The following is a 25,241-nucleotide window of genomic DNA, read 5'->3' as shown; positions in this document are numbered from 1 at the left end:
ATATAGTCTATGTACCCAAAATTGGCATCGATAAAAACTACAGTTCGCCACGCAAAAAACAAGCCCTCATACGGCCGCGTCGATGGGGCTTTTGATAAACGGAGAAGAAAATCCGCCAAAAATTGTTGCGTCCTTAAGCCCAAAATAGGCCATGTCATGAAGGGGTTAAAGGGAACCTGTCACCTCCCTCCTGCACCACATTCTAAGTTATGGTGCTGTTAGGGGGCATGAAAAGGAGCTGGGTGATTTACTTTTTAATCCTCTCTCCTCCTCTGAAGTCACCGTGCATCAGGAAAATCTGTTTTCAGAGTCCTGTGCACGCGCTCTCTTATACAGGTCCATGGGAGAGCATGTGCATGGCAAGGCAATCTGAAAAGTGTCGGACTGCAGTGCGGCACGCCATCTTCGGTGGCTGACAGAGAAGCAACGCAGGGGTCAGTAAGTATAAGGAAGTACAGCACCCGGCTCCCTGTCACATCTGTTAACAGCACCATAACTTAGTTTAGGGTCCTGGAGAGAGGTGACAGGTTCCCTTTAAGTTCCCTCCCACACACAGCAAACACCTTGGACAAGATGGAAACTGGGAAGTGGCTCTTATACTGCAAAATATATTGCATCCAGTGCCTTTTTTTGTTCTGCTGATTATTTTCCAGACCACACTATAGAATACAGCTCGTTTTCACACAAGCTTTACTTACCAGTATTGCTAAGCTGGTACGACAAATAGCTTTTCTGGAACTCTGCAATAGCCTTTTTCTGTACAGGGTTGAGAACAGCGAATGAATCGCCAAACCATTGATTACTGCAAGACAAATATGGTGTCATAAGATATATCAGTCGCTACACTGTAAAAATTGAGTAGTTGCTTGATAATTAATGATCACCATATGGGACCCATTTACGTAAATTGCTTACAGAAGTACAGGGGGTGGACAAAAATATGGAAACACTATACGAAATGCATGGGATTTAATCATTAGCACTGAGCTGCCCTTTTGACCCCTGCCTGACTGAGAGCTTTCCTGCCAAATTTGTGTTTACTTCACCTCTTGCCCTGCTCTGGATGGTTTTGGGAGCTAGCTGGTAACAGCAACTGAGTGGCTCAAACCCCTGACCAATGGAACCTTGTTGCTTGAACAGATGTTTATTTCTGCCCAGCAGCATCTGTGTCATATTACCACCACTTAAAATTGGTCACTACATGTCTTATTGAATTATGATCCCATGTAATTTGGGGCATGCATTGCGTACGGTGTTTTCATATTTTTGTCCACCCTCTGTTGTATATATTTTTGTATATCTTCACTAAGGGTGGCTTGACACGAGCATGTTTTTGTGCGTACATAGGTGCGCACCCCTGTACGCGCAAAAACACGTGCGTACGAAGGTCCGTACATTGCCTTCAATGGAGCTGCAGCTGCTGCCGGCGGCTCCATTGAAGGCAATGGTCTTCCGGCATCACTGAATTGTTTTTCAGGGAAGGGCTTTAAATATAAGCTCTTCCCTGAAAAACAAGAATTTTAGTGTAAAAAATGAAAAATGTACCTGTCCGCAGCTGCCATGTTCCCGCGGGGATGAAGAACATATCTGCCGCATACAGCAAATGTTTCCTTCCCCCCCCTGCAAGGAAAAAGAATTCCCTGCTGCACCTGCCACATCTGTGATAGATGCAGCAAAAGAATTCTTCATCCCTGAGGGGAATAAAGAATTCCCTACCACAACTGTGGCAGAGGATCGCAATGTTCTCTTATTGCTTTCAATGCGACTGGCACTTCTGCAGTCCCATTGAAAGCAATGGGCTGCTGCAAGCCCTGCAGGGATTTTCAGGGAAGGGCTTTAAATATAAGCTCTTCCCTGAAAAATCATCCCTAGAATGTGTTTAAAAAAAAAAAAAAAAAAAATATATATATATATATATATATATATATATATATATATATACACTCACCTCTCCTCAGCTGCTGGGGCTCAGGCGCGTCCAGTCTGTCTTCTCCCTCCACTGCTCTGAAGCTCTTTCAGCATTAAGGATTTTAAAGCCCCGCCGGCTGAATAGTGCCGAGAAGCAGTTCAGGAGAACTGACAGCGGCCGCGGCTGGACTCCGGCTGCAGCGGAAAGGTGAGTATACAATTTTTTTTTATTTTAACACATTTTAGGATGAATTGCAGGGAAGGCTTATATATTTAAGCCCTTCCCGACAATTCACCCCGCGCACGCCGGCAGCCCATTGCTTTCAATGGAGCGGCTGTATTGCCGGCTCCATTGAATTCAATGGGCAAACATCGTTCTTCTCTGTCACAGCTGTTACAGCTGTGGCAGAGAAGAATGATTTGTCTTCTATATGTTCTCAATGGGGTCGGCGCTGCTGCCGCCGGCCCCATTGAGCGCATATAGAGAAGAGAACAGGAATCGCAGATCGCAGATAGCTGCGATCTGCGATTTTTTGTTCTATAATTTACCGGACGAGCGCATAAAAAAACGCTCATGTGTCCAATACCATTGCAAAGCAATGGTTTTATAAAATCGCCAGACGCATGCGCATGCGCAAATCGCGGCTAAAAACGCCCGTCTGACTAAGGCCTAATGCTGTATTGTATACATTTGAATTCCTTTAAAATTGTCTTTAATTGTTCAAGAGTTACAGCATAAAAAATAAAGCCTGGGTGGTGTTAACATCATGGAAACTATTCCAGATAGTCTACGACCATGGGTACTGTTATGAATGTTCTTTTTTTTTAAATTCGTTTTATTGAGAATATAAAACATATCAACTTATATTAATCTGGGTGTAGCACAGTTCAAACCTACAAAACTGTTACAATTACTTAACATCGTATACACTGTATAACATAACAAATTAGAAAAGATACCTCATAAAATAAGTACTAAATGGCACGCGGATGATTCAAAGATCTCGTTTGGTCCACCAATTGCTGAAATGCATTTTGTGTGTGGGTTGTGGTTGATGAGCCACACCAAATCCCCCAGATTTTGTAGAATTTATCTGGACATTTTCTATTTTTATATACTATTTTTTCATACGGAAGAACTGAATTGACAAGATTGCACAATTGGGGGAGCGTCGGGGGTCTCTTATCCATCCAGCACAATGCTACAGCCATGCAGGCCAGAAACAGCACCTCACCAAAAATAATACAGATATGGAATTGCCACTGCTCTTCATCCAGTATACCTAGCAGACATACAGCAGGGTTTGGTGGAAGTGGCACCCCCAATAGTTGTTCCAAAAAGTCTGTAACTTCTGTCAAGAAGGAGTGTACCACCGGGCAACTCCACATCAGATGGTTAAAATTAGCGTTGGGTGCCTGACAGCGATGACATTGCGTGTTAGGGGTTCTATTCATCCTAAAGAGTCTGCTTGGTGTCAAGTAACATTGATGAATAATGTGCAGTTGAATCATCTTGTTGTTAGCTGCTGGCGAGACTGAGGTGTAGGAGGACATTGTGGTACTCCACTCCTCTTCAGAGAATGAGGGGCACTGGCGTACGGTGAGGGGAAGCAGGGGTCGCAACGGCGACCCGGCCCCATAGCTGTCGGCCACATGATGGCTGAGAAGGGAGAGGGGAGGAGGGAGAGGGGAGAGATGGGAGGCAGCGCCGCAGGTCGGCCCTCACAGAGGGGAGGGCTGTTACATGTGGAGTCGGCAGCCAATTACAGGCTGCAGACTCCCACGGCGCGCGGCCCTCCCACTGATAGGCTGCAGCTGTGATTGGTCACAGCTGCAGTCTATCAGTCTCTGCCGGCCAGTGATTACCAGGGGGAGGGGCTAGGGCGGCTCTACTCACCTCCGGAGCGCTGGATGCACAGGACCTGCAGGAGGACCTGTGGCTGCAGATCACATGACCAGGCTCTGGTCATGTGATCAAAGGACGGGACTTTCCATTACAGGCTGCCCAGAGACTGCTGCAGAGGTGAGTAGAGGAGGAATTGTAATTATATATGTATAGCTGGTATATATATACAGGATATACACAGGTTACACCAGCATGGGACATACCACTATATACAGGGATAGAGGGGTATATACATCCTGTATATAGTGATATGCACCATGCTGGTGTAATCTGTGTATCTCCTGTATATAATAATATATGTGCAGCTGGTATAAGTTATACCAGCTGTATATATATATAATTATATACAGGAGATACACAGGTTACACCAGCATGGGACATACCACTATATACAGGGATATAGGGGGATATACATCCTGTATATAGTGATATGTACCATGCTGGTGTAACCTGGAGATCTCCTGTATATAATTATATATGTACAGCTGGTATAAGTTATACCTCTCCTGTATATAATTATATGTACAGCTGGTATAGCCTGGATATATACTGTATATAATTATATATGTACAGCTGGTATAGGTTATACCTCTCCTGTATATAATTATATATGTACAGCTGATATAACCTGGGTATCTCCTGTATATAATTATACATGTACAGCTGGTATAAGTTATACCTCTCCTGTATATAATATATGTACAGCTGGTATAGCCTGGATATATACTGTATATAATTATACATGTACAGCTGGTATAGGTTATACCTCTCCTGTATATAATTATATATGTACAGCTGGTATAACCTGGGTATCTCCTGTATATAATTATACATGTACAGCTGGTATAAGTTATACCTCTCCTGTATATAGTTATTAATGTACAGCTGGTATAACCTGGGTATATACTGTATATAATTATATATGTACAGCTAGTATAAGTTACACCTCTCCTGTATATAATTGTATATGTACAGCTGGTATACCCTGGGTATATACTGTATATTTGAACACTTTACACACAACTGAAAAACGTATCAGAAACCTGCATGCAGTTTAAAAACCGCATGTACTGGTTGAATCCACGTGCGGTTTATAATACTGCATGCGGTTTTTGGATGTGATTTTAATTGTGGTTCAAAAATGCAGCAAAATCCATGAACACAGTCTGAGGCCGGCTGCACACAACTGGGTCGGATTCTGCGTGTGTGAGCCCAGCGACGGAATCCAACCCTGTGCCCCGCTGGCATCCGTGCATAACTGTAATTTCTTTTTTTCTGTACTGCGAATGGTCCGCAAGGCGAGCTGTCGGACCCGCGCTGTACAGTTTTTTTTCTTTTAATCACTGACTTTCCAGCGCCGTCGCTAGGAGATGACGCGGGTGCCTGCCACGTTTCGGCAATGTCAGGGCAGCGGGTCGCACGGCTTGCATTGAGTTCAATGGAGGCCGTCCGTGCAGAATCTGCACTAAAATAGAGGAAAAAACGCTTTTCCATAGCATGCTATGGGCGGTACATTCTGCGGAATCCGTGGGCGGATGCCCGCTCCATATTCCGCAATGCAAATCCAGCGGTGTGCAGCCGGTCTTAGGCTAATTTCACACGATTAAGTCTGATATTGGGGCGTGAAACTATGCCCCATATCACACTCGCTAATGTGAGGGGTTTTGTGTTAAAACCAGCTCGCATCACATCATCATATTGTCATGCGATGTAGAGAAAAAACAAAAAAAATTGCTCCTGTGTATGATCGCATTCAAAAGAATGGGGTTCATATTCATGTGCGATTTGTGCATCTTACAATGCACAAATCTTGTACAATTTTTGCGGCCGTGTGAAAGCAGCCTAAGACATAACCAACAGGTTTTTATGTAGTCAAGGAAAGGAGTCCTGATGAGAAGGCTTACACCAAGGGGCTACATCATGTTTGTAAATTAGCACGGTTTAGGTATACGTACGGGTACATATGTAGGGGGGGGGGGGCAGCTGAACTTTTGCACCCGGGCCCCTTAGCCTTTAGGTACGCCCCTGGTGAGGGAATTATTTCTTGCCATTTGTCCAAGACCCTCAGCTCCATGTGTGAAATTTCAGCTTGGTTGAGGTGCGTATATATCTGTGAGATTAACCCCCTAGGTCCCCTAGGGAATTGGGCGCTGAGAACATGTCTTAATTGAAGGTATCTGTAGAAACTGGTTCTAGGGATCTGGTAAAGCTGCTGCAGCTGCTCAAAGGAGACCAAAACACTGTTTATGTACAAGTGTTCCAAGGAGGTGATTCCAAGATCTATCCAGAATTGCGTATCTGGAAGATTCAACAAGTGTGGGAGTGCTCTGTTACCCCATAGGGGGGTTTCCAGGGGAGTGCCCTCATACCTAGTGATCTGTTTACACATCTGCCAGACTCTAGCAGCCAATCTATGTGTTGGGAGCAGCAGTCTAGTATGTGGGTCAGTTTTTTCCAGTACAATCCAGAGGGAGGTCTCAGACAAGAAGTGCATCAAATGATGTTCCGAGTTTGGGAGGTCTGAATCAGAAAGCCAGTGGCGAATGTATCTAATTTGGTCCGCCAAATAATATAGTTTAAAGTCGGACAGTGTCGTGCCTGCCATATCTTTAGGGTGCTGTAAAGTTTCCAAACGGAGTTTCACTCTGGCCTTACCCCAGATGAAGGAGGTTAATAGAGAGTTAGTTTTATTAAAAAACTTTAGTGTTACTATTGTATCTGCGTGTTCCAAGCAGTAGAGAAATTTGGGGAGAATTATCATTTTAATAAGATTGATACGACCCGCTACCAATAGGGGCAGGGAACTCCAAATCTTAAATTTATTCTGAAGAAAAGGGAAAAGAGGAGCCACATTCAAATTGAAGCTATAAGCAAAATCTCTAGATATATGGATTCCAAGGTATTTAAAATTTGGTTTGACATAAACAGAATCAAGTCATCTGCATATAATCCAACCCTGTTTTCCCTTGAGCCTATTACTATGACTTAGATTGGATCTTGACGAAAGAGTAATGCCAATGGCTCTATGGCCAGTGCAAACAAGAGAGGGGAGAGAGGGCAGCCCTAGCAAGTCCCCCTGGTTAGTTGAAAAGGGATAGAAGTCATATTTACCAAGACCGTAGGGACCGGAAAACTATACATCATGGAGACCCATTTAATAAATATTACCCCGGTTATAAATGTTCTTATGGTTGATTCATTTGGGTCTAGATAGAATGATACAACTACTAAAGAGTAGGCTTGCTACTGTCTATTAAGCCCATAGTGTGAAGGGTCTGAACTGCTTGCTTTGCTTTCTGTGGCAGCCACCTTTAGGGGATTTTACAGCATAGAGAGTTTTATAGCTCCCCCTAAAGGCTTTGGACACCTTTTGGGGGGCAATTTTAATCAAATTGATATATTTTAGTCTGAAAATCAGGTTTATAATGATTTTATTACACATTTTCAACAGTTTTGTCTTCTGTAACTTGCATGTATTCTAAAACACTGCAGGCTGCTCAGTCTCACTCAGTGTGAACTCCATAATGTGAGCTCAGTCTGCAGCCCCTCTCTCTGCTCTCCATCATCAGAGAGCCCGTCTGACAGATTTCACACTGAGCTGGACTCAGCCCAGGACTGAGTACTGATCTACTGCAAATACTCCACTGATACTGGGAAATTAACATTGGGATGGAGAACAATTATGTACTGCCTAATGGGAGTTGTTTTTCCTTCTTCTGGATCAACACTGTAAGAAAATACGTTGCACTAGATGGGCATGGCTACAGAAGGCAAGATTATGTCTCACAGGAGTTAGCATATCTGTATGGATGAGAACTGCAACCCCCATTGTCCAAATGAAAAAAGTCTTCATTACAGTGATCACCCTTCTTCCAAAACCAGTGCCAGAAGCGCCGATAAGTTGTGCCTGGTACTGTATCTCTTTCCTGTTCATTTCAATAGAGCTGAGCTGCAGTACCAAACACAACCACAAAGACAATTGTGGCACTGTTTCTCGAAGAAAGTAGCCAGGTCTTTTCAGTCGTTGACAAGCCCTGACTTGGAAATACAAATATAATGTTGGACATGTATAGAGCACAAGAAGCTATACATTATATGGTCTACTTACACAATTTCACACTGTCCACATGTGAGGCTAAGTGGAATCCTGTTCAGCATGTTTCCATTTATTGCACGAATCAAAGTACGGAGTACCCCGCACCACTTCTGAATCTCGTCTGTGCCCATATTAATAAATTGAGGGAATACAATTCTTGTAACTGGTTCCATGAAGTTTTCTTGCATGGCCCGTGACGTTGACATTTGATTCTGAAAAGATGTTTGAAAACAAAAAAAGAGTATTGAAGGTAAACTAATGCTCATATTAAAACAAAATATGGTGTGGGGAAGGGGCAGAAGGCTCTTCCTCTATCCTCATCTTCATTTCTGTTGAATCTCATTAACCCCTTAAGGACATGGCCCATTTTGGCATTGAGGACCAAGCGATTTTTGGTATTTTTCCATCTCCATTTTTCAAAAGCCATAACTTTTTTATTTTTCCGTCGACGCGGATGTATAAGGACATGTTTTTGGCGTCGCGAACTCTAGTTTTTATCGGTGCCACTTTTGGGTACATAGACTATATCGTAAAACTTTTATTATTTTTTTATGATAACAGGGTGAGAAAACGCATCAATTCTGCCATAGATTTTTTTTACAGCATTAATCATGCAGCATAAATGACACACTACATTTTTTCTGCGGGTCGGTACGGTTACAACGATCCCAAAATTCTTATTTTTTTTAGGTTTTTACACTTTTTTGCAATAAAACCCCTTTTTTTTTAAATCTTTTTTTTTCTCTCTGCATTCAAAGTCCTGTAACTTTTTAATGTTTCTATGTACGGAGCTCTATGAGGGCTTATTTTTTGCGAGACGAGCTGTAGTTTTTATTGATACCATTTTGAGGAATGTACGGCCTTTTTGATCACTTTTATTGCATTTTTGGGGAGGCAAAATGCTAAAAATTAGCATTTTGCTTCTGTTTTCTAGCGGGTTTTTTTACGCTTTTTGCCGTACAAAATAAAAAGCATGTTCAACTTTTTGTACATGTTGTTACGGACGCGTCAATACAAAATATGTGGGGTTTTAATTTTTTTTAACCTTTTTTTATGCTAATATTAAAAAAAGCACAAAAAAGCGCGCTCCCTCTGTGAACTCTTTCCCTGCCGCAATCTACTTAGTTCGTGGCAGGGAAGGGGTTAACAGCGGGGGGGGGGGGGGGGGGGCGCATCTCCGATGCTCCCCCGCTGTTGCAGCGGGATGCCGGCTGTGACTGACAGTCGGCTCCCGCTGTGGGATAGCGCGAGATCAGTCATGTTCTCGCGCTATCCCGATGATGTACCGGTACGTCATGTTGCGGGAAGTACCAGGCTCCCATGACGTACCGGTACATCATGGAGCGGGAAGGGGTTAAAAGGGGGCCTAAAAGTACCAATCCCTCCTTAAGCAACAGTAGATGTGTATTAGGCCTTAGTCAGACGGGCGATTTTTCGCACGATTTGCGCATGCGTCCGGCGATTTTATAAAACCATTGCTTTGCAATGGTATCGGACACATGAGCGTTTTTTATGCGCTCGTCCGATAAATTATAGAACAAAAAATCGCAGATCGCACCTATCTGCGATCTGCGATTCCTGTTCTCTTCTCTATATGCGCTCAATGGGGCCGGCGGCAGCAGCGCCGACCCCATTGAGAACATATAGAAGACAAATCATTCTTCTCTGCCACAGCTGTAACAGCTGTGGCAGAGAAGAACGATGTTTTCCCATTGAATTCAATGGAGCGGCAATACAGCCGCTCCATTGAAAGCAATGGGCTGCTGGCGTGCGCGGGGTGAATTGTCGGGAAGGGGTTAAATATATAAACCCTTCCTTAACACATTCTAAAATGTGTTAAAATAAAAAAAAAATTGTATACTCACCTTTCCGCTGCAGCCGGAGTCCAGCCGCGGCCGCTGTCAGTTCTCCTGAACTGCTTCTTGGCACTATTCAGCCGGCGGGGCTTTAAAATCCCCGCCTGCTGAATGATCTGCCTCTGATTGGTCACAGCCCTGACCAATCAGAGGCTGAAAACACTCACACACCCATTCATGAATTCATGAATGGGTGAGTGACTGCTGCCTCTCAGCGCTGAGCCAATCAGGGGCAGGTCTGACTCACATCCATTCATGAATTCATGAATGGGTGTGAGTGAGGCATGCCTCTGATTGGCTCAGCGCTGAGCCAATCAGAGGGCAGGTCTGACTCACACCCCCTTCACACCCACTGCAGGACTGCCACGCGGAGCTCCGGCTGCCGGGAGAAGGTGGGTATACAATTTTTTTTAATTTTAACACATTTTAGGATGGATTGCAGGGAAGGGCTTATATATTTAAGCCCTTACCGACAATTCATCCCGGGCTCGCCCGCAGCGCATTGCTTTCAATGGAGACGGCTGTATTGCCGTCTCCATTGAATGCAATGCGCTGGACAGCTCCGGCCCGTTTCTAATGAAACGCGGCTAGGAGCAGATTTTCGGGCGATTTGCGGGCGACTTGCGTGCACCGGTCACGCGATTTGCGGATGCGCATCCGTCATGCGATCCGCAAATCGCGCGAAAAATCGCCCGTCTGACTAAGGCCTTAGATGTAGTTCAGACTGAAATATGTGTAATCTGTAGATCTTTTTTTCTGTTGGTTTCTATAAATGTACGTTTTCGTCCTTCACACTTGCTAAGTGGATGGTCTCTTCCCGCAGTGATAGAAGTTATAAAAGTTTAAATCACCCCCTTTTTGCCATATCTATTATTAAAAAGATCTAAATCATAAAATAAAAATATGTATTTGGTATCGCTGCGTCCGTAAAAGTCTGATCGATCAAAGTAATGCATTATTTTTCCAGCACAGTGAACGTTGTCCGAAAAAAAAATAAAGAACGCCAGAAATGCCCTTTTTTAGTTACCCTGTCTCCCAGAAAAAAACGCAATAAAGAGTGATCGTATGTATTCCAAATTGGTACTATCAGAAACTACAGGACATCCCGCAAAAAATGAACCCTTGCTCAACTACGTCGACTGAAAAATAAAAAAGTTATTGCGCGCGCAAAATGACTGCAGAAAATAATTGAAAAAATTAAATGTCTTTGAAAAAGAAAAAAAAGAGTAGTATAGTAAGAAAAAACCTCTACAAGTTTGGTATCCTAGTAATCGTACGACCCATAGAATAAAGTTATCATGTCCCTTTTGTTGCAGTTTTTTGCGCCGTAGAAACAAGACGCACTAAAAGATGTCGAAATGTCGTTTTTTATTTCATTTTACTGCACTTAGAATTTTTTAAGAGTTTTTCAGTACATTATATGGTACTTTAAATAGCACCATTGAAAAATACAACTCGTCCTGCAAAAAACAAGCCCGCATACAGCGATGTCGATAAATAAAGGCATTACGATTTTTTTGAAGGGGGGAGGAAAAACGAAAATGGAAAAAGAAAAAGGCGCCGCGTCATTAAGGGGTTAATAGCATATGTCATAAATTTTAATATAATCACACGTACTACACATTTTTTAAAGCACGACCTATAATGTTTCGGGCATCTCTATGTTACCATCTTATTATGTTAATGGTGTCAGTAAAAGGACAGAACTCTGACAGCTTCCCGTTAGGTAGTTGTCACCACTGGTAGTTGGGGTATTTCTTAATGCACTGCAAGGGCTGTGGCTCTCATGATTCCCTTTTTAAAACTTGAAATTGTTACTTAGGTGAATCAAGTATCAAGTCACAATTTTGTTAATTATATTATTGTTCCTTTTTAATCTTACCGTCATAAAGTATGCTGTAACTGTTTCAGTAAGGGTATACAAGGGATCCAAGCTGTCTCCTTCGAATGATGACACTATAGTGCCCGTTTGTGTAGCATTGCTAAGGACGGTGTTACTGGCAGTGGCACTGGCCTTTTGTTCGTCACTCATCAAGTCTAAGCACTGCCACTAGAAAAAGGACATGAAAAGAAAAATGATTTAAAGGAATTGGTTTATTTAGGGAACATCTTCCCAAAGCTTTGTGGTTGATTTGAATGTTTCTATTATACTTGACAACACAACAAGAAGCTAATTAGAGAGCAATCATCTCCGACCCGTGACTCTGATTGTTATAACATTTTTGTACAATTTTTGTTTTACAAAGTCAAATCATGTGTAACTTATAGGAAAGATCAGAGAGCTGAAAAGGTAAGGAGTAAGTACTAGAGATGGAGAGATTGAAGATGAGTGAAAGACTTATCAGAGACGGTTGGAGGGACCGTGAGCTTGAAGTGCAGAAAGACACTGGCAGGAGGCCAACATTAAGATTCAGAAACTCAAGCCAAAAGTATCAATTCACTGTAGAAATCATACAGGTTTAGGCCCGTTCTCTGATCTAGAAATTTCAGATATAGAATTTTTGTTAGATTTTCTGGAATTTCACAAAGTATGGCTGGCTGGCTTATGCAAATAGATAAGAATGTGTGGAGCAAGTAGCGGGGAGGGAGAGATTGAAAGAGAAGACCAACTAGTAAAACCATGAGAGTGGACAGAAAAAAAACACATGCAGGGGCGCTGTTGCAAAGTATTGTAACGTATTCAAGACAATGAAGCCATTACTCACCACGTCAAAGTCTGAAACCAGAGCAACTATATTACTGTATTTTGTTAACCTTAAACCTCTTTTCCCAAGGAATGTTAGAGACCATGTTCTCGAGTCCATCCCAGCGCTGCAGTCATAACCTAGTCACAATAATTAATCATTTCTTATCAGTTATGCTTTATATAGCAGATCAAGAACAGGTCTAAAGAAATGGGAAATAATAATAATAATGATAATAATATCAAAAATTGGCTGAAGAGAATTTCAAAACTGAAGCTTCATTGACTTGTTATAGCGAACAGTCATTTCCAGCCTGTGGCTCTTTAACCCCTTCCCGCTCCAGGACGTACATTTACATCCTAGAGTGTAGGGGTATGTATAAAGAAAAAGGTCGGGGGTGACCTCTCTTCATACAGCACGGGCGTCAGCTGTTTATTAGAGCTGACACCCTCGGGCAATAACTGCAATCGGCTGTGCGGCCGACTGCGACTATTAGCCCTTTAAATGCTGCTGTCAATCCTGACAGGGGCATTTAAATCTCCCAAACGATGTTCGGGGGTCCTGTACAGCCCCCCCGTGCTGAGATCAGGGAAGCCGTGCAGGTGTCATGGCAGCCGGGGGCCTTCTGAAAAGCCCCAAGGCTGCCTTAGGAGACTGCCTATCAAGCAATCCCTGTGGGGTGGCTTGATAGACTGCCTGTCAAATCGCAGTATGACGTAATGCTATACCATTACGTCATACTGCAGGAGTGATCAAAGCATCGCATGTTGTAGTCCCCTAGGGGGGCTTAAAAGGAAAGTGAAAGTGAGATCAATAAAGTTTTATTAATTAAAAAAAAAAGAAGAATAAAGTTTAAATCACCCTCCTTTTCCCATATCTATAATTAAAAAATGTAAATCATAAAAGAAAAATACATATTTGGTATCGCCACGTTCATAAAAGTCCAATCTATCAAAGTAGTGCATTGTTTACCCCGCATGGTGAACGTTGTCTGAAAAAAAAAAGATAAAGAATGCCAGAAATGCACTTTTTCACTCACCCTGTCTCCTGGAAAAAACACAATAAAAAGCGATCAAAAAGTCGTATGTATTCCGAATTGAAACTCACGTGAACTAGAGGACATCCTGCAAAAAAGGAGCCCTTGCAGAACTACGTCGACGGAAAAATTAAAAAGTTATTGCACGCAGAAGATGACCGCAGAAAATAACTTAAAAAAATTAAATGTCTATGAAAAAAAAGAGAAGTACAATAAAAAAATATATATACAAGTTTGGTATGGTACTAATCGTACTGACCCATACAATAACATTATCATGTCGTATTTGTTGCAGTTTGTGCGCCGTAGAAACAAGACGCACTGAAAGATGGTGGAATGTCAGTTTTTTTCATTTTACTCCACTTAGAATTTTTAAAAAGTTTTTTAGTACATTATATGTACTAGCTGATATATCCGGCTTCGCTCGAGTTAATTTGCTACTGGTGTTTATCTGGTGTTCACACGGAAAATCTTATGTAGTCGTCGTTACTTTAGAGATACCGGGAAAAAAATATGTTCACCATTTTGCATGGTTCTTTGCGTTACCCAGGAAACACCACGTGGAGGCAACCATGCTACATATCCTTTATATAAAATGACATCAGGAAGTGAGAGAATTAGATTACGAACATGAAATTTGGATGATAATTCTTTTGCGCTTAGAATTGAATAATCGAGTTAGGACCTATTAGCTTTTCATATTTATGACATAATCAATGCTCGTGCAAAATTTCCCGTTTCTGTGACATCAGGAAGTGAGAGAATAAGATTCCGTACGTAAACTTTGGACGCTAATTCTTTTGCGCTTAGAATTGAATAATCGAGTTGGGACCCATTAGCTTTTCATATTTATGACACAACCAATGCCCGTGCCAAATCTCAAGTTTCTATTACACCAGGAAGTGAGAGAATTAGATTCCGTACATAAAATTTGGATGCTAATTGCTTTGCGCTTAGAACTCAATAATCGAGTTGGGACCCATTAGCTTTTCCTATTTATGATATAATCAATGCCTGTGCCAAATTTCACGTTTCTATGACACCGGGAAGTGAGAGAATTACATTCCGTATGTAAAAGTTGGACGCTAATTCTTTTGCGCATAGAATTGAATAATCGAGTTGGGACTCATTAGCTTTTCATATTTATGACACAATCAATGCCCGTGCCAAATTTCACGTTTCTATGACACGGGAATGTGAGAGAATTACAATCTGTACGTAAAATGTGGACGCTAATTCTTTTGCGCTTCAAATTGAATAATCGAGTTGGGACCCATTAGCTTTCATATTTATGACATAATCAATGCTCGTGCCAAATTTCACGTTTCTATGACAAGGGAAAGTGAGAGAATTAGATTCCGTAAGTAAAATTTGGACGCTTATTGCTTTTCGCTTAGAATTGAATAATCGAGTTGGGACCCATTAGCTTTTCATATTTATGATATAATCAATGCCCGTGCAGAATTTCACGTTTCTATGACACCAGGAAGTGAGAGAATTAGATTCCGTACGTAAAATTTGGACGCTAATTCTTTTGCGCTTAGAATTGAACAATCGAGTTGGGACCCATTAGCTTTTCATATTTATGACACAGTCAATGCCCGTGCCAAATCTCAAGGTTCTATTACACCAAGAAGTGAGAGAATTAGATTTCGTACGTACAATTTGGACGCTAATTCTTTTGCGCATAGAATTGAATAATTGAGTTGGGACCCATTAGCTTTTCCTATTTATGACATAATCAATGCTCCTGCCAAATTTCACGTTTCTATAACACCGGGAAGTGAGAGAATTACATTCCGTACGTAAAATTTGGACGCTAATTCTTCTGCGCATAGAATTGAATAATCGAGTTGGGACCCATTAGCTTTTCATATTTATGACACAATCAATGCCTGTGCCAAATTTCAAATTTCTATTACACCAAGAAGTGAATTAGATTCCGTACATAAAGTTTTGACACTAATTGCTTTGCGCTTAGAACTGAATAATCGAGTTGGGACCCATTAGCTTTTTTTTTTTATAATATAATCAATGCCCATGCAAAATTTCACGTTTCTATGACACCAGGAAGTGAGAGAATTAGATTCTGTACGTAAAATTTGGACGCTAATTCTTTTGCGCTTAGAATTGAACAATCGAGCTGGGACCCATTAGCTTTTCATATTTATGACACAATCAATGCCCGTGCCAAATTTCAAGTTTCTATTACACCAAGAAGTGAGAGAATTAGATTTTGTACGTAAAATTTGGACACTAATTCTTTTGCACTTAGAATTGAATAATCGAGTTGGGACCCATTAACTATTTATGACATAATCAATGCCCATACAAAATTTCACATTTCTATGACACCGGGAAGTGAGAGAATTAGATTCCGTACGTAAAATTTGGACGCTAATTATTTTGTGCTTAGAATTGAATAATCGAGTTGGGTGCCATTAACTTTTTCAATTTATGACATAATCAATGGCCGTGCAAAATTTCACGTTTCTAGGACACGGGAAAGTGAGAGAATTAGATTCCGTACGTTAAATTTGGACGCTAATTCTTTTGTGCATAGAATTGAATAATCGAGTTGGGACCTAGTAGCTTTTCCTATATATGACATAATCAATGTTCCTGCCAAATTTCGAGTTGCCATGACACCAGGAAGTGAGAGAATTGGGTTCCGTATGTAAAATTTGGACGCTAATTCTTTTGCGCATAGAATTGAATAATCGAGTTGGGACCCAATAACTTTTCCTATTTCTGACATAATCAATGCTCGTGCCAAATTTTAAGTTTCTATGAAATTGGGAAGTGAGAGATTTAGATTATGTACGTAAAAGTTTGACGCTAATTCTTTTGCGCTAGAATTAAATAATCGAGTTGGGACCTCTTTACTTTTCCTATTTTGGACATAATCTATGCTCTTACCAAATTTCATGTTTCTACGACATCGGGAAGTTGGAGAATTAGTGGTGAGTGAGTGAGTGAGTCAGTCAGTCAGTGAGTGAGGGCTTTCATCTTTATATATATAGATAAAATAGCATCATTGAAAAATACAACTCGTCCCGCAAAAAACAAGCCTTCATACAGCGACATCGATGGATAAATAAAGGAGTTACGATTTTTTCAAAGGAGGGAGGAAAAGACGAAAATGAAAAAAAAGAGGGGGCCGCATCATTAGGGGTTAATGACAACCCACGGAGGCTGTCAAGGCTCATTGGCAGTTGTAGTCTTGCAATGGCTGGAGAGCTATAGGTTGGAGACCATTAGTGGAGGCATACTGTCCTATGCCGGTTATGGGACTTTTTGACTCACCTAAAGATTTTAGATTCATTAGATTGTTTATGGCAAAATTGCTCATATCACTGGGGTTCTGAGGGTTCTCGACTGCAATCAAAGCCTTCATCCTGTTGGGTACAGAAGACGAGTCAGCTTGCTGCATGCTATGCAAAGTACATAGTTAGAATAAAAGGGAATTTTCTACTTACACGACCGCAAGAGATTCACAGCTTTCAATCTTTCCAAGGGATGCAAGGCATTTTGCATCAAATAGGGGGAGAACTAGTCCGAATCTTGGCATCCAGATGGAATAATCAATAGACATGAATGTGCTGACGGACTCAAATTTACAGAGGGCTTGTTGAAGGAAAAATTTGTTGGTTATAGTTTTGATGCCCGCCTGTAAAGTAAACCAAAGGACACAATACTATCAACCTTCAGGCATTACTCCATAGCGTTATACTTAATAGAATAACAAACAAGCACCACTAGAAGAATCTACAGTAAGAAGATACAGTATACCATCCAAAAATACATCAAAATCATCTCTCATTTACCTGTTCACATTGAGTATTGAATTCGTCCAGGAAATCTCCAAGATTAACATAATCTATTCTCTGCATAATTGTTTCCACCTTGTTGTTGTCTGACATGATAGCAGGATCGGCTATATGAGCAGCACACTGTTCAACAGTAAAGTAAGGGACGAGAGCCATCTAAATAGAAAAGGAAGTCAATAGTTACATTACTGTAAAAGCAACCCTGCACAGTGATCCCCCTAGACACAACGGCTTCAGGATACAGTATTTTCATCATAAAACGGTCTTTCACCGGTCACCGTAATGTGAAACGACATTCAACATACAATATCACTGACAGTCCAGATATACAGCATGTGTGATTGTCTGGAAAAGCCAGCCAGTCATCAGGGACATTTCACTGGTATGACCCCTGTATTACTGAAGTTCCTGCACTGACTGGTTGTAGTAGCGCCTCTTTACAGTACAGTGCGGTACTACATGTCCTGGACTGCTCTCTACTTGTGTCAGGATAAGCGGCTCCTTTGGGTACCAGGTGAGACGGGTCCATGTTATATCTCTGGTACACTGTGTATATGCTGTACAGGAGCCTGAAGAGGCTTCTGTCCTCTATATAGAATATCATTTCCAGCCTCCAGAATCTCTCTTTGATATGTAAAGACTTGCTTTATCGGTCTTTTTATCTGCGTCATTTTTTTTTCATCTTCATTTTGTATTACTTTCGGTTGATATTTTAAAGGCTTTAGAATCAATTACTAGTTTTTCATAGAGTTATAGTATCAAGATGGAAATGTTTTCAACATACAATGGTGGTCCCAGAAACAATTACTATTATATGCTGAGGGACCGCTGTATATAGATAGATAGATAGATAGATATGAGATAGATAGATAGATAGATAGATATGAGATAGATAGATAGATAGATAGATATGAGATAGATAGATATGAGATGGATAGATGGATAGATAGATAGATAGATAGATAGATAGATAGATAGATGATAGATAGATAGAAGATAGAAAGATAGATAGATGGATAGATATGAGATAGATAGATGGATAGATATGAGATAGATAGATGGATAGATATGAGATAGATAGATAGATAGATATGAGATAGATAGATAGATAGATATGAGATAGATATGAGATAGATAGATGGATAGATAGATATGAGATAGATAGATAGATATGAGATAGATAGATATCTTCTATATATTTAAATCTATAAATGTATCTATCTCATATACCTTAAAAGATACTTACAAGATCACTGCCTTGGTAAAACTCCTTCATTTGTGTAAGGCTGAGCAGTTCACCAAATGTCCCCCACAATGAATAATATGATTCACCCACGTTTCCTGAACTTGCAGGACATGGCAGTCCTAAAAAAATAATACAGACATATAATAAAATAAGTTTTAATAAATCCCCAAAGTGAACAGACATTGTGTAAACAGACAGGAGAATATTTTGCTTCGTACCACTGGCTGCACTTTTATCTCTGACGTTGGACTCTATTTTCTCTGTGATCGCCATTTGCACAGAGTCTGATAGGATCCCGTAATACTTGCTACAGGCCTTTGAACTGCATAAGGCAAGAGGAAAACAGGAAGGAAAAGTCATATCAATTGCCAGGAAATCCCCAAATACCATTCTATATATACAACAATGCATTTGACCTATGGTTTTCCATAGGGTCTACATTTTTTTTGCCACAAACAGCTCCAACCTTGTCCATAGGCTATATCTAGTATTGCAGCTCAGTCCCAATCTCTTGACTAGGTCGCAATACCAGCCACAACCCTTGAACAAGAGTGGCGCTATTTGTAAATGCATCTTTCAGGTACATTTATGTTCAACAAATACATATTGAGGTATATGCTAAAACAAATCACCTGGATATGAGACCAGCTTGCCTACAGGGAAGCTATAAGCCATAGAGATATTGTATATTCCAATTCATTGGCTACTGTTCTATCTAACAGGATGTTAAATTGTTTAAATGGAAGAACCTTTAGGCCGCCTGTCCATGGGTGTTCTTGCATTGCATTACTCGCGTTGATAATCCAGCCGCGGGTAACGCAGTGCGAGCTTTCCATAGCGTTGCTATGGAAAGCGCAGCCCACTGTCCACGAGCGAAAAATCATAGCGATTCTCCGCTTGCGGTATTCAAATCGCATGCCGCGATTTGCCGAGGTGAGCCTATCTGTCAGACAGGTGCCCCTCCTCATCCCCCGCTGCAAAATATCGCTAGCTCCTGCCCCCATCCTACCCTCCACTATATCCTCTTCCTCATTTTTGCTTCCCCCCTTTCATCACCTGCAGCAAACAGCAAGGTTCAATATGGAAAATTATTTCGGGAACTGACTTGTGGGACTTTATTATTTCCATCTTCATTGGCAAAACTGAGGAGACCATACCGATACCCACAAGCCATACCCTCCTTCCTTTCCTACTGATGGACACTCCATATTGGACAAATGTATTTGGACATTGCAGAAAATCAGCAAATCTGCAAATATTGGGTAAAATTATATGGGTAAAATAAAAAGCTGCTCATTTTGTAATAACTATTCATTCATCTGATCGAGCGCTTGTGGGACGGACTGGAGCGACGGCCGACACCCTCGCCAACGTCCATCCTCCCAACAATCTCTTCTCACAGGCTTGCACGAGGAATGGCGAGATATTCCTGCCCAGACGTACAGATAACTTGTGGAAAGCATGCCTGGGCGTGCTGCCACTGTAATATAAGCAAAATGAGGCCCCACACCTTACTAAAGACCTCCCTCACACAGGCCGTTTGCAAAACGCTGCCTTTTCAGCACAGCTGAAACCGCTGCCCATTCATTTCAATGGGAGACTCATCTGAAAATGCCCAAAGATAGAACATGCAGCGCTTTTCAAAGCAGCGTTTTCAGCCCCGTGTGAGCAGCCCCATTGAAATGAATGGGAGCCTTGTACAGCGTTTAGCACAGGGCTGAAAGCGCTGCTGAAAACACCCTGTGTGAGGGAGGTAGAAGAATAAAGCACTTTTTCATAAAATCCTGCAGTGTCCAAATACTTTTGTCCATATAATGAATATTAAAAAAATGTTTATTTGTGAAACTTCTCTGAGACGCCTCCAACCCGCAGGGTTCTAGATGGTCTTTTAGTGGGACATGCTTCTCAAACAAGAGGTCACTATACAGGTAGCATAAGGGAATTATTGGTCCCAGAAACATTTCGTTTTGATCAGGTGGTATTTTGTTGAGGTTGAACTGTGGAGGATGTTTTAGAGAATTTTTTTTTTACTTACAGGACTTGGAGGAAACTACAGGAAAGGTTATCAGGTATCTGCTGAATTAGTTCTGCAGTGAAGCCGGGTATGAAGGGACCGAAACTCATCCAGAAAGTGCCCCATTTCTCATCATCATATACAGGGAACTGTGGTAAGAGTTTCGTAAAAAAAGATTCACACAAACGTTTCCGGACTTCAGAGTCTGGTAAGGAGGTCATGCCTTTCTGTAAAAAAAGAGGAAAAAAAACTATTGAGAATTCTATGTGTAGAACATTTAGGGTATAAGATAGATAGTTAGAAGAGAGATAAATAGATGAATATACATGAGATAGCTAGATAGACTGGCATAGCGCTAGGGGTCACAATTGCGACCGGGCCCCTTAGTGAACAGAGACCCCCGCCACATGCCTTTTCACCGCCGCGGCCTCGGCACTCAGGAAGGGGAGATGCTGATAGCCGGCAGCCAATTGCAGGCTGCAGACTCCCCCGGGCGTGCGCTCCTCCCTTGCACTGATAGACTGCAGTTGTGATTAGTCACAACTGCAGTCTGTCACTGCACTGCCGGCAGCATGATTGGTCCGGCCGACCGTGCAGTGACAGTGTCGGGACCTGAGGTGGAGAGCGAAAGAGCAGTACATGTGGTACAACAAGGTATGTACTGCATGTAATCTTGTATGTATAGGTGGTATAAGTTATACCAGCTATACATATAATTATATACAGGTTATAGTTATATCCAGGTTACATCAGCATCACTATATACAGGGGATGTATAACTGCTATATACAGTGATATGGAGCATGCTGGTATAACCTGATATCTCCTGTATATAATTATATATGTACTGCTGGTATAACGTAGACATCTCCTGTATATAGTGATATGGAGCATGCAAATTACTGTGTATCACATGCATAATAACGTGGTAATCATACACTTGTGTGAGCCTGGCCTATGGGGCTACAAAGAAATCTTCACATGGTCCAGGAAATAAGTCTTCTTTGGAAAACTTATGCCAAGCGGAAGATCATGTATGTAAATTTGTTTTGCAGACGTATGTTGCGTGGTGTATGCATGGGTACAGGTACTAGATATGAGATAGATAAAAGGATAGCTAAATGGATAGATAAATGGATAGATAGATAGATAGATAGATAGATATGAGATAGATAGATATGAGATAGATAGATATGAGATAGATAGATATGAGATAGATAGATAGATAGATAGATAGATAGATAGATAGATAGATAGATAGATAGATAGATATGAGATAGATAGATAGATAGATAGATAGATAGATAGATATGAGATAGATAGATATGAGATAGATAGATATGAGATAGATAGATATGAGATAGATAGATAGATAGATAGATAGATATGAGATAGATAGATGATAGATATGAGATAGATAGATATGAGATAGATAGATATGAGATAGATAGATAGATATGAGATAGATATGAGATAGATGGATAGATAGATATGAGATAGATATGAGATAGATAGATAGATAGATAGATAGATATGAGATGGATAGATATGAGATAGATAGATAGATATGAGATTGATGGATAGATAGATAGATAAACGATATTGATTAGCCTTTACCTCTTGCATCTTTTTGTTCAAATTACTCAGTATCATGAATGTCTGCTCAGAATCCTTTGTCCCCATACTACTGATGAGCATCTCTGTTTTGCTTTTATCGTTGAGCACACCTTCCGCTAAAATCAAGTCAGCTGTCTGCTCAGGCGACGTTACGCCTAATAATTGCATCTGTGAACAGATGAAAATTCACAGCATTGAAGACTTTTTTATGCTTTAGAACATTTTACAATATGTAATGGAAACTTAAGTTAAGAAAGAATATCTTGAATCCAGAAATGAAGACGGCAAAGTAAAGAAAAGGTCTTGAAATATCTCAGTTAAAGAGGTGTAGCTGATCGGTAAAACCCCTTCTGCAAGCAGTGGCATAAGGCTCCCTCTCCACGGCCGGGACAGAATATCGCTAGCTGTATTGTGAATCCCGCGAGCGAGAATCGCTATGATTCTCTCCTCATGGACCTCGGGCTGCACGTTCTATAGCAACACTATGGAAAGCGTTCACTGCATAACCCGCAGCCGGATAACGCAATGAACTATCACCCGTGGACAGGAGCCCTAATAAATAGGCTTATACTCACCTCTCCCCGCTGTGTCCTGCAGTGCTGCAACAGGGTTTCCCCTCCGGCATCACATCTGCCGCAGTCTGTTTACTGGACGTCACAGGCGCTGTAGCCAATAACAGCTCAGCGATCGAGCACCGGGCTCTGTTATTGGCTGCGGTGCCTGTGACATCTGGTAATAAGACTGTGGCTGGCTGACAATGAGGGGAGCACCGTGGGACACAATGGGAGCAGGGAGAGGTGAATATAAGATAAGCGTTCTGCTTGCAGAAGGGGTTTTACCAATAAGCTTGAACAACCCTTTTTAGAAAAAGGTTGAGTTATCCAAAAAAGATAAAGTTCTAAATATTTCATGTCACCAATGGAAAATCTGGCATTGTCTACCCCTCCCCCCATCTGTCCCCATCCTTTAGGCTACGTGTCCACGGGCGTAGCGGTATCCCACGGCGGAGATGCAGGAGCCGGCACACGGATCTGAAAGATAGGCTGACCGCGGGGAACCACATGCTGCGATTTGCTTGCCACAAGCAGAGAATCGCAATGATTCTCCGCTCGTGGACGGGGCGGCTGCACTCTCCATAGCGTTGCTATGGAGAGCTTTCACCGCATTCCCCGCGGCTGGATTATCGCCGCGGGGAACGCAATGCAAACTCGCCCGTGGACAGGCAGCCTTATAGGAGAGAAGACCCCTGTCCTTTTAAGCCTTCCCTCTACCTATGCAGAAAGGATTATTAATCAATCATAGATGAGACCTCCGTCTACTAGTAGTTACTACCTGCCTTAAAGAGACATAAATACACACGCTGCAGAATCGCTCTGCGCAATTCAGCCCTTGAAATACGAGTGTGGGACGCCATAGCTTTTCTACAAGTAAAAACAGAACCAACTCCGCACCATTTACATGTGGATTTTCCCACCGCAGAATTCTTGTGGAATTGCTGTGGGTATTCCGTTGCAGAGTGCCCACAACAACTCTGCCATGTGTGAAGGGGGCCTTAGGGCGCCTTCACACTGGTGATAAAATCACCCGCAGGGGCGAGTGAAAACGCAGAATTATGAAACCAAGGATTTTCAATGGTTTCCTTCACATTTGCGATGTTTTCACTCATGCGACGTTGAAATAAAAAAAAATCGTGGCATGTCCTATTTTTCTACATTTTGCGGTTTTTTTTATCTCCCATGTTTCCCTATGGAGCCTCTTTTTTATCGCATCGCAAAGCACAAACTTGCATTTTTTGCGCGATGTGATGTGTTTTTAACATTAGAAAGTCCTGTTAACGTTTGCATTAAAAATCGCGGGAAAATCGCGGGAAAAAACACACGAGAAAATCAGAAGTGGCCGTAATATTTTTGCGAGAAAAAGCAGCGCTGATGCTCAAAAATCATGGGAAAAAAGCTGCATTTTTGTTGCAGTTTTGTCGCGGTGATATCGCGATCGCCAGTGTGAAGGAGCCATTAGGCCAGTTTCACACAGGCGACATCGCTACAAAGTGCATGTTTTCCAAATGTTTTTTTCACATGAGCGATATTTTGTAAGCTGCTACATTGCGAGAAAACCAAATCACGGTATGCTTTATGCATACTTGCTATGTTTTGTAGCCCGTGTTTCCCTATGGAGCGTCCTCGTTTATCGCACCGCACAGCACGAACTTGCGATTTTCGTGCGATTTTAACATTAAAAAGTCCTATTAACTTTCTTGCTATAAAATTACGCGACTTTATAGCGTGAGAAAATCCCCGGCATCAGCGACGCAATGACACATGTTCCCAAGAAAAAGCAGTAGACCTATAGGGACAAAAAGGTAGAGAGCAGACGGCCTATTCCTGATAAGAAAGCAGCGCACTGTAGTGAAATGGCTTCATTAACATGACACAAACTGACAGGGGAACTATATGTTTCATGGCGGAAGTGGGCGTTTCGTAAAATGTCAGCATTTAGCCGATCTCCCCACGGGGCAGAATTTGCTGCAACTAATTGACATGCCGCAGACTTAGGCCTCTTTCACACGACCATATCTGTTTTTACGCTCGACCGATAGCTGAAAAAAATTTAAAATCGCATGAAAGGAAGAAAGACGCAATCAAGTCCCAAACTAAATTAGTGTTTTCTCATCCATTCACACGGGCCGCAGCAGCCTGTCGGTAAAAAGGTATTCTGCAGCGCAGAAATTCTCGGAATGACTGCGGATGCTTAAATAGAGGCAGCTGACTTCTTGTCCCAACGCTGGACGCAGCTAAACTCCCTCCCCCTCCTTTTTTTTTCCAGCTCCCATAGAAGCCTACGGGAGTCTCCAGCGTATCTTGTCGAAAGATAGGGGAAGACCTATATTTTCACCGTATAAAATCGGTCGCCGATGTCCTATAGTCACGATTTTTTTTCACGTGCATAAAAATCACTCATCTGAATGAATACATTGGAATCCAATGCTTGAATTAGTTAAATACGTGCTATGTTCGTGCGCAAGACGTACGAAATCAGAATAGGCTGCGT

General features: G+C 41.7%; 1 protein-coding gene across 3 annotated transcripts in view; it reads right to left on the bottom strand.

Annotated features, from left to right (window-relative positions):
• Positions 1-25,241, bottom strand: part of LOC136576960 (uncharacterized) — an 80,468-nt gene that overhangs the window by 6,245 nt on the left and 48,982 nt on the right. For all 3 annotated transcript variants that reach the window (XM_066576629.1, XM_066576630.1, XM_066576631.1), the window contains 11 exons: positions 22,194-22,361; positions 20,598-20,803; positions 18,781-18,884; positions 18,563-18,681; positions 17,314-17,472; positions 16,966-17,156; positions 16,793-16,884; positions 12,472-12,590; positions 11,649-11,816; positions 7,923-8,122; positions 699-802 (listed from right to left, as the gene is read on the bottom strand). In XM_066576629.1, the coding sequence (XP_066432726.1) occupies positions 699-802; positions 7,923-8,122; positions 11,649-11,816; positions 12,472-12,590; positions 16,793-16,884; positions 16,966-17,156; positions 17,314-17,472; positions 18,563-18,681; positions 18,781-18,884; positions 20,598-20,803; positions 22,194-22,361 (1,630 nt within the window). The remainder of the gene's footprint in view (positions 1-698; positions 803-7,922; positions 8,123-11,648; positions 11,817-12,471; positions 12,591-16,792; positions 16,885-16,965; positions 17,157-17,313; positions 17,473-18,562; positions 18,682-18,780; positions 18,885-20,597; positions 20,804-22,193; positions 22,362-25,241) is intronic.

This window comes from Eleutherodactylus coqui, chromosome 8 (assembly GCF_035609145.1).
Source record: "Eleutherodactylus coqui strain aEleCoq1 chromosome 8, aEleCoq1.hap1, whole genome shotgun sequence".
NCBI lineage: Eukaryota > Metazoa > Chordata > Amphibia > Anura > Eleutherodactylidae > Eleutherodactylus > Eleutherodactylus coqui.
Note: the sequence above shows the minus strand (reverse complement) of the source record. Positions and strands in the feature narration are given on the sequence as shown.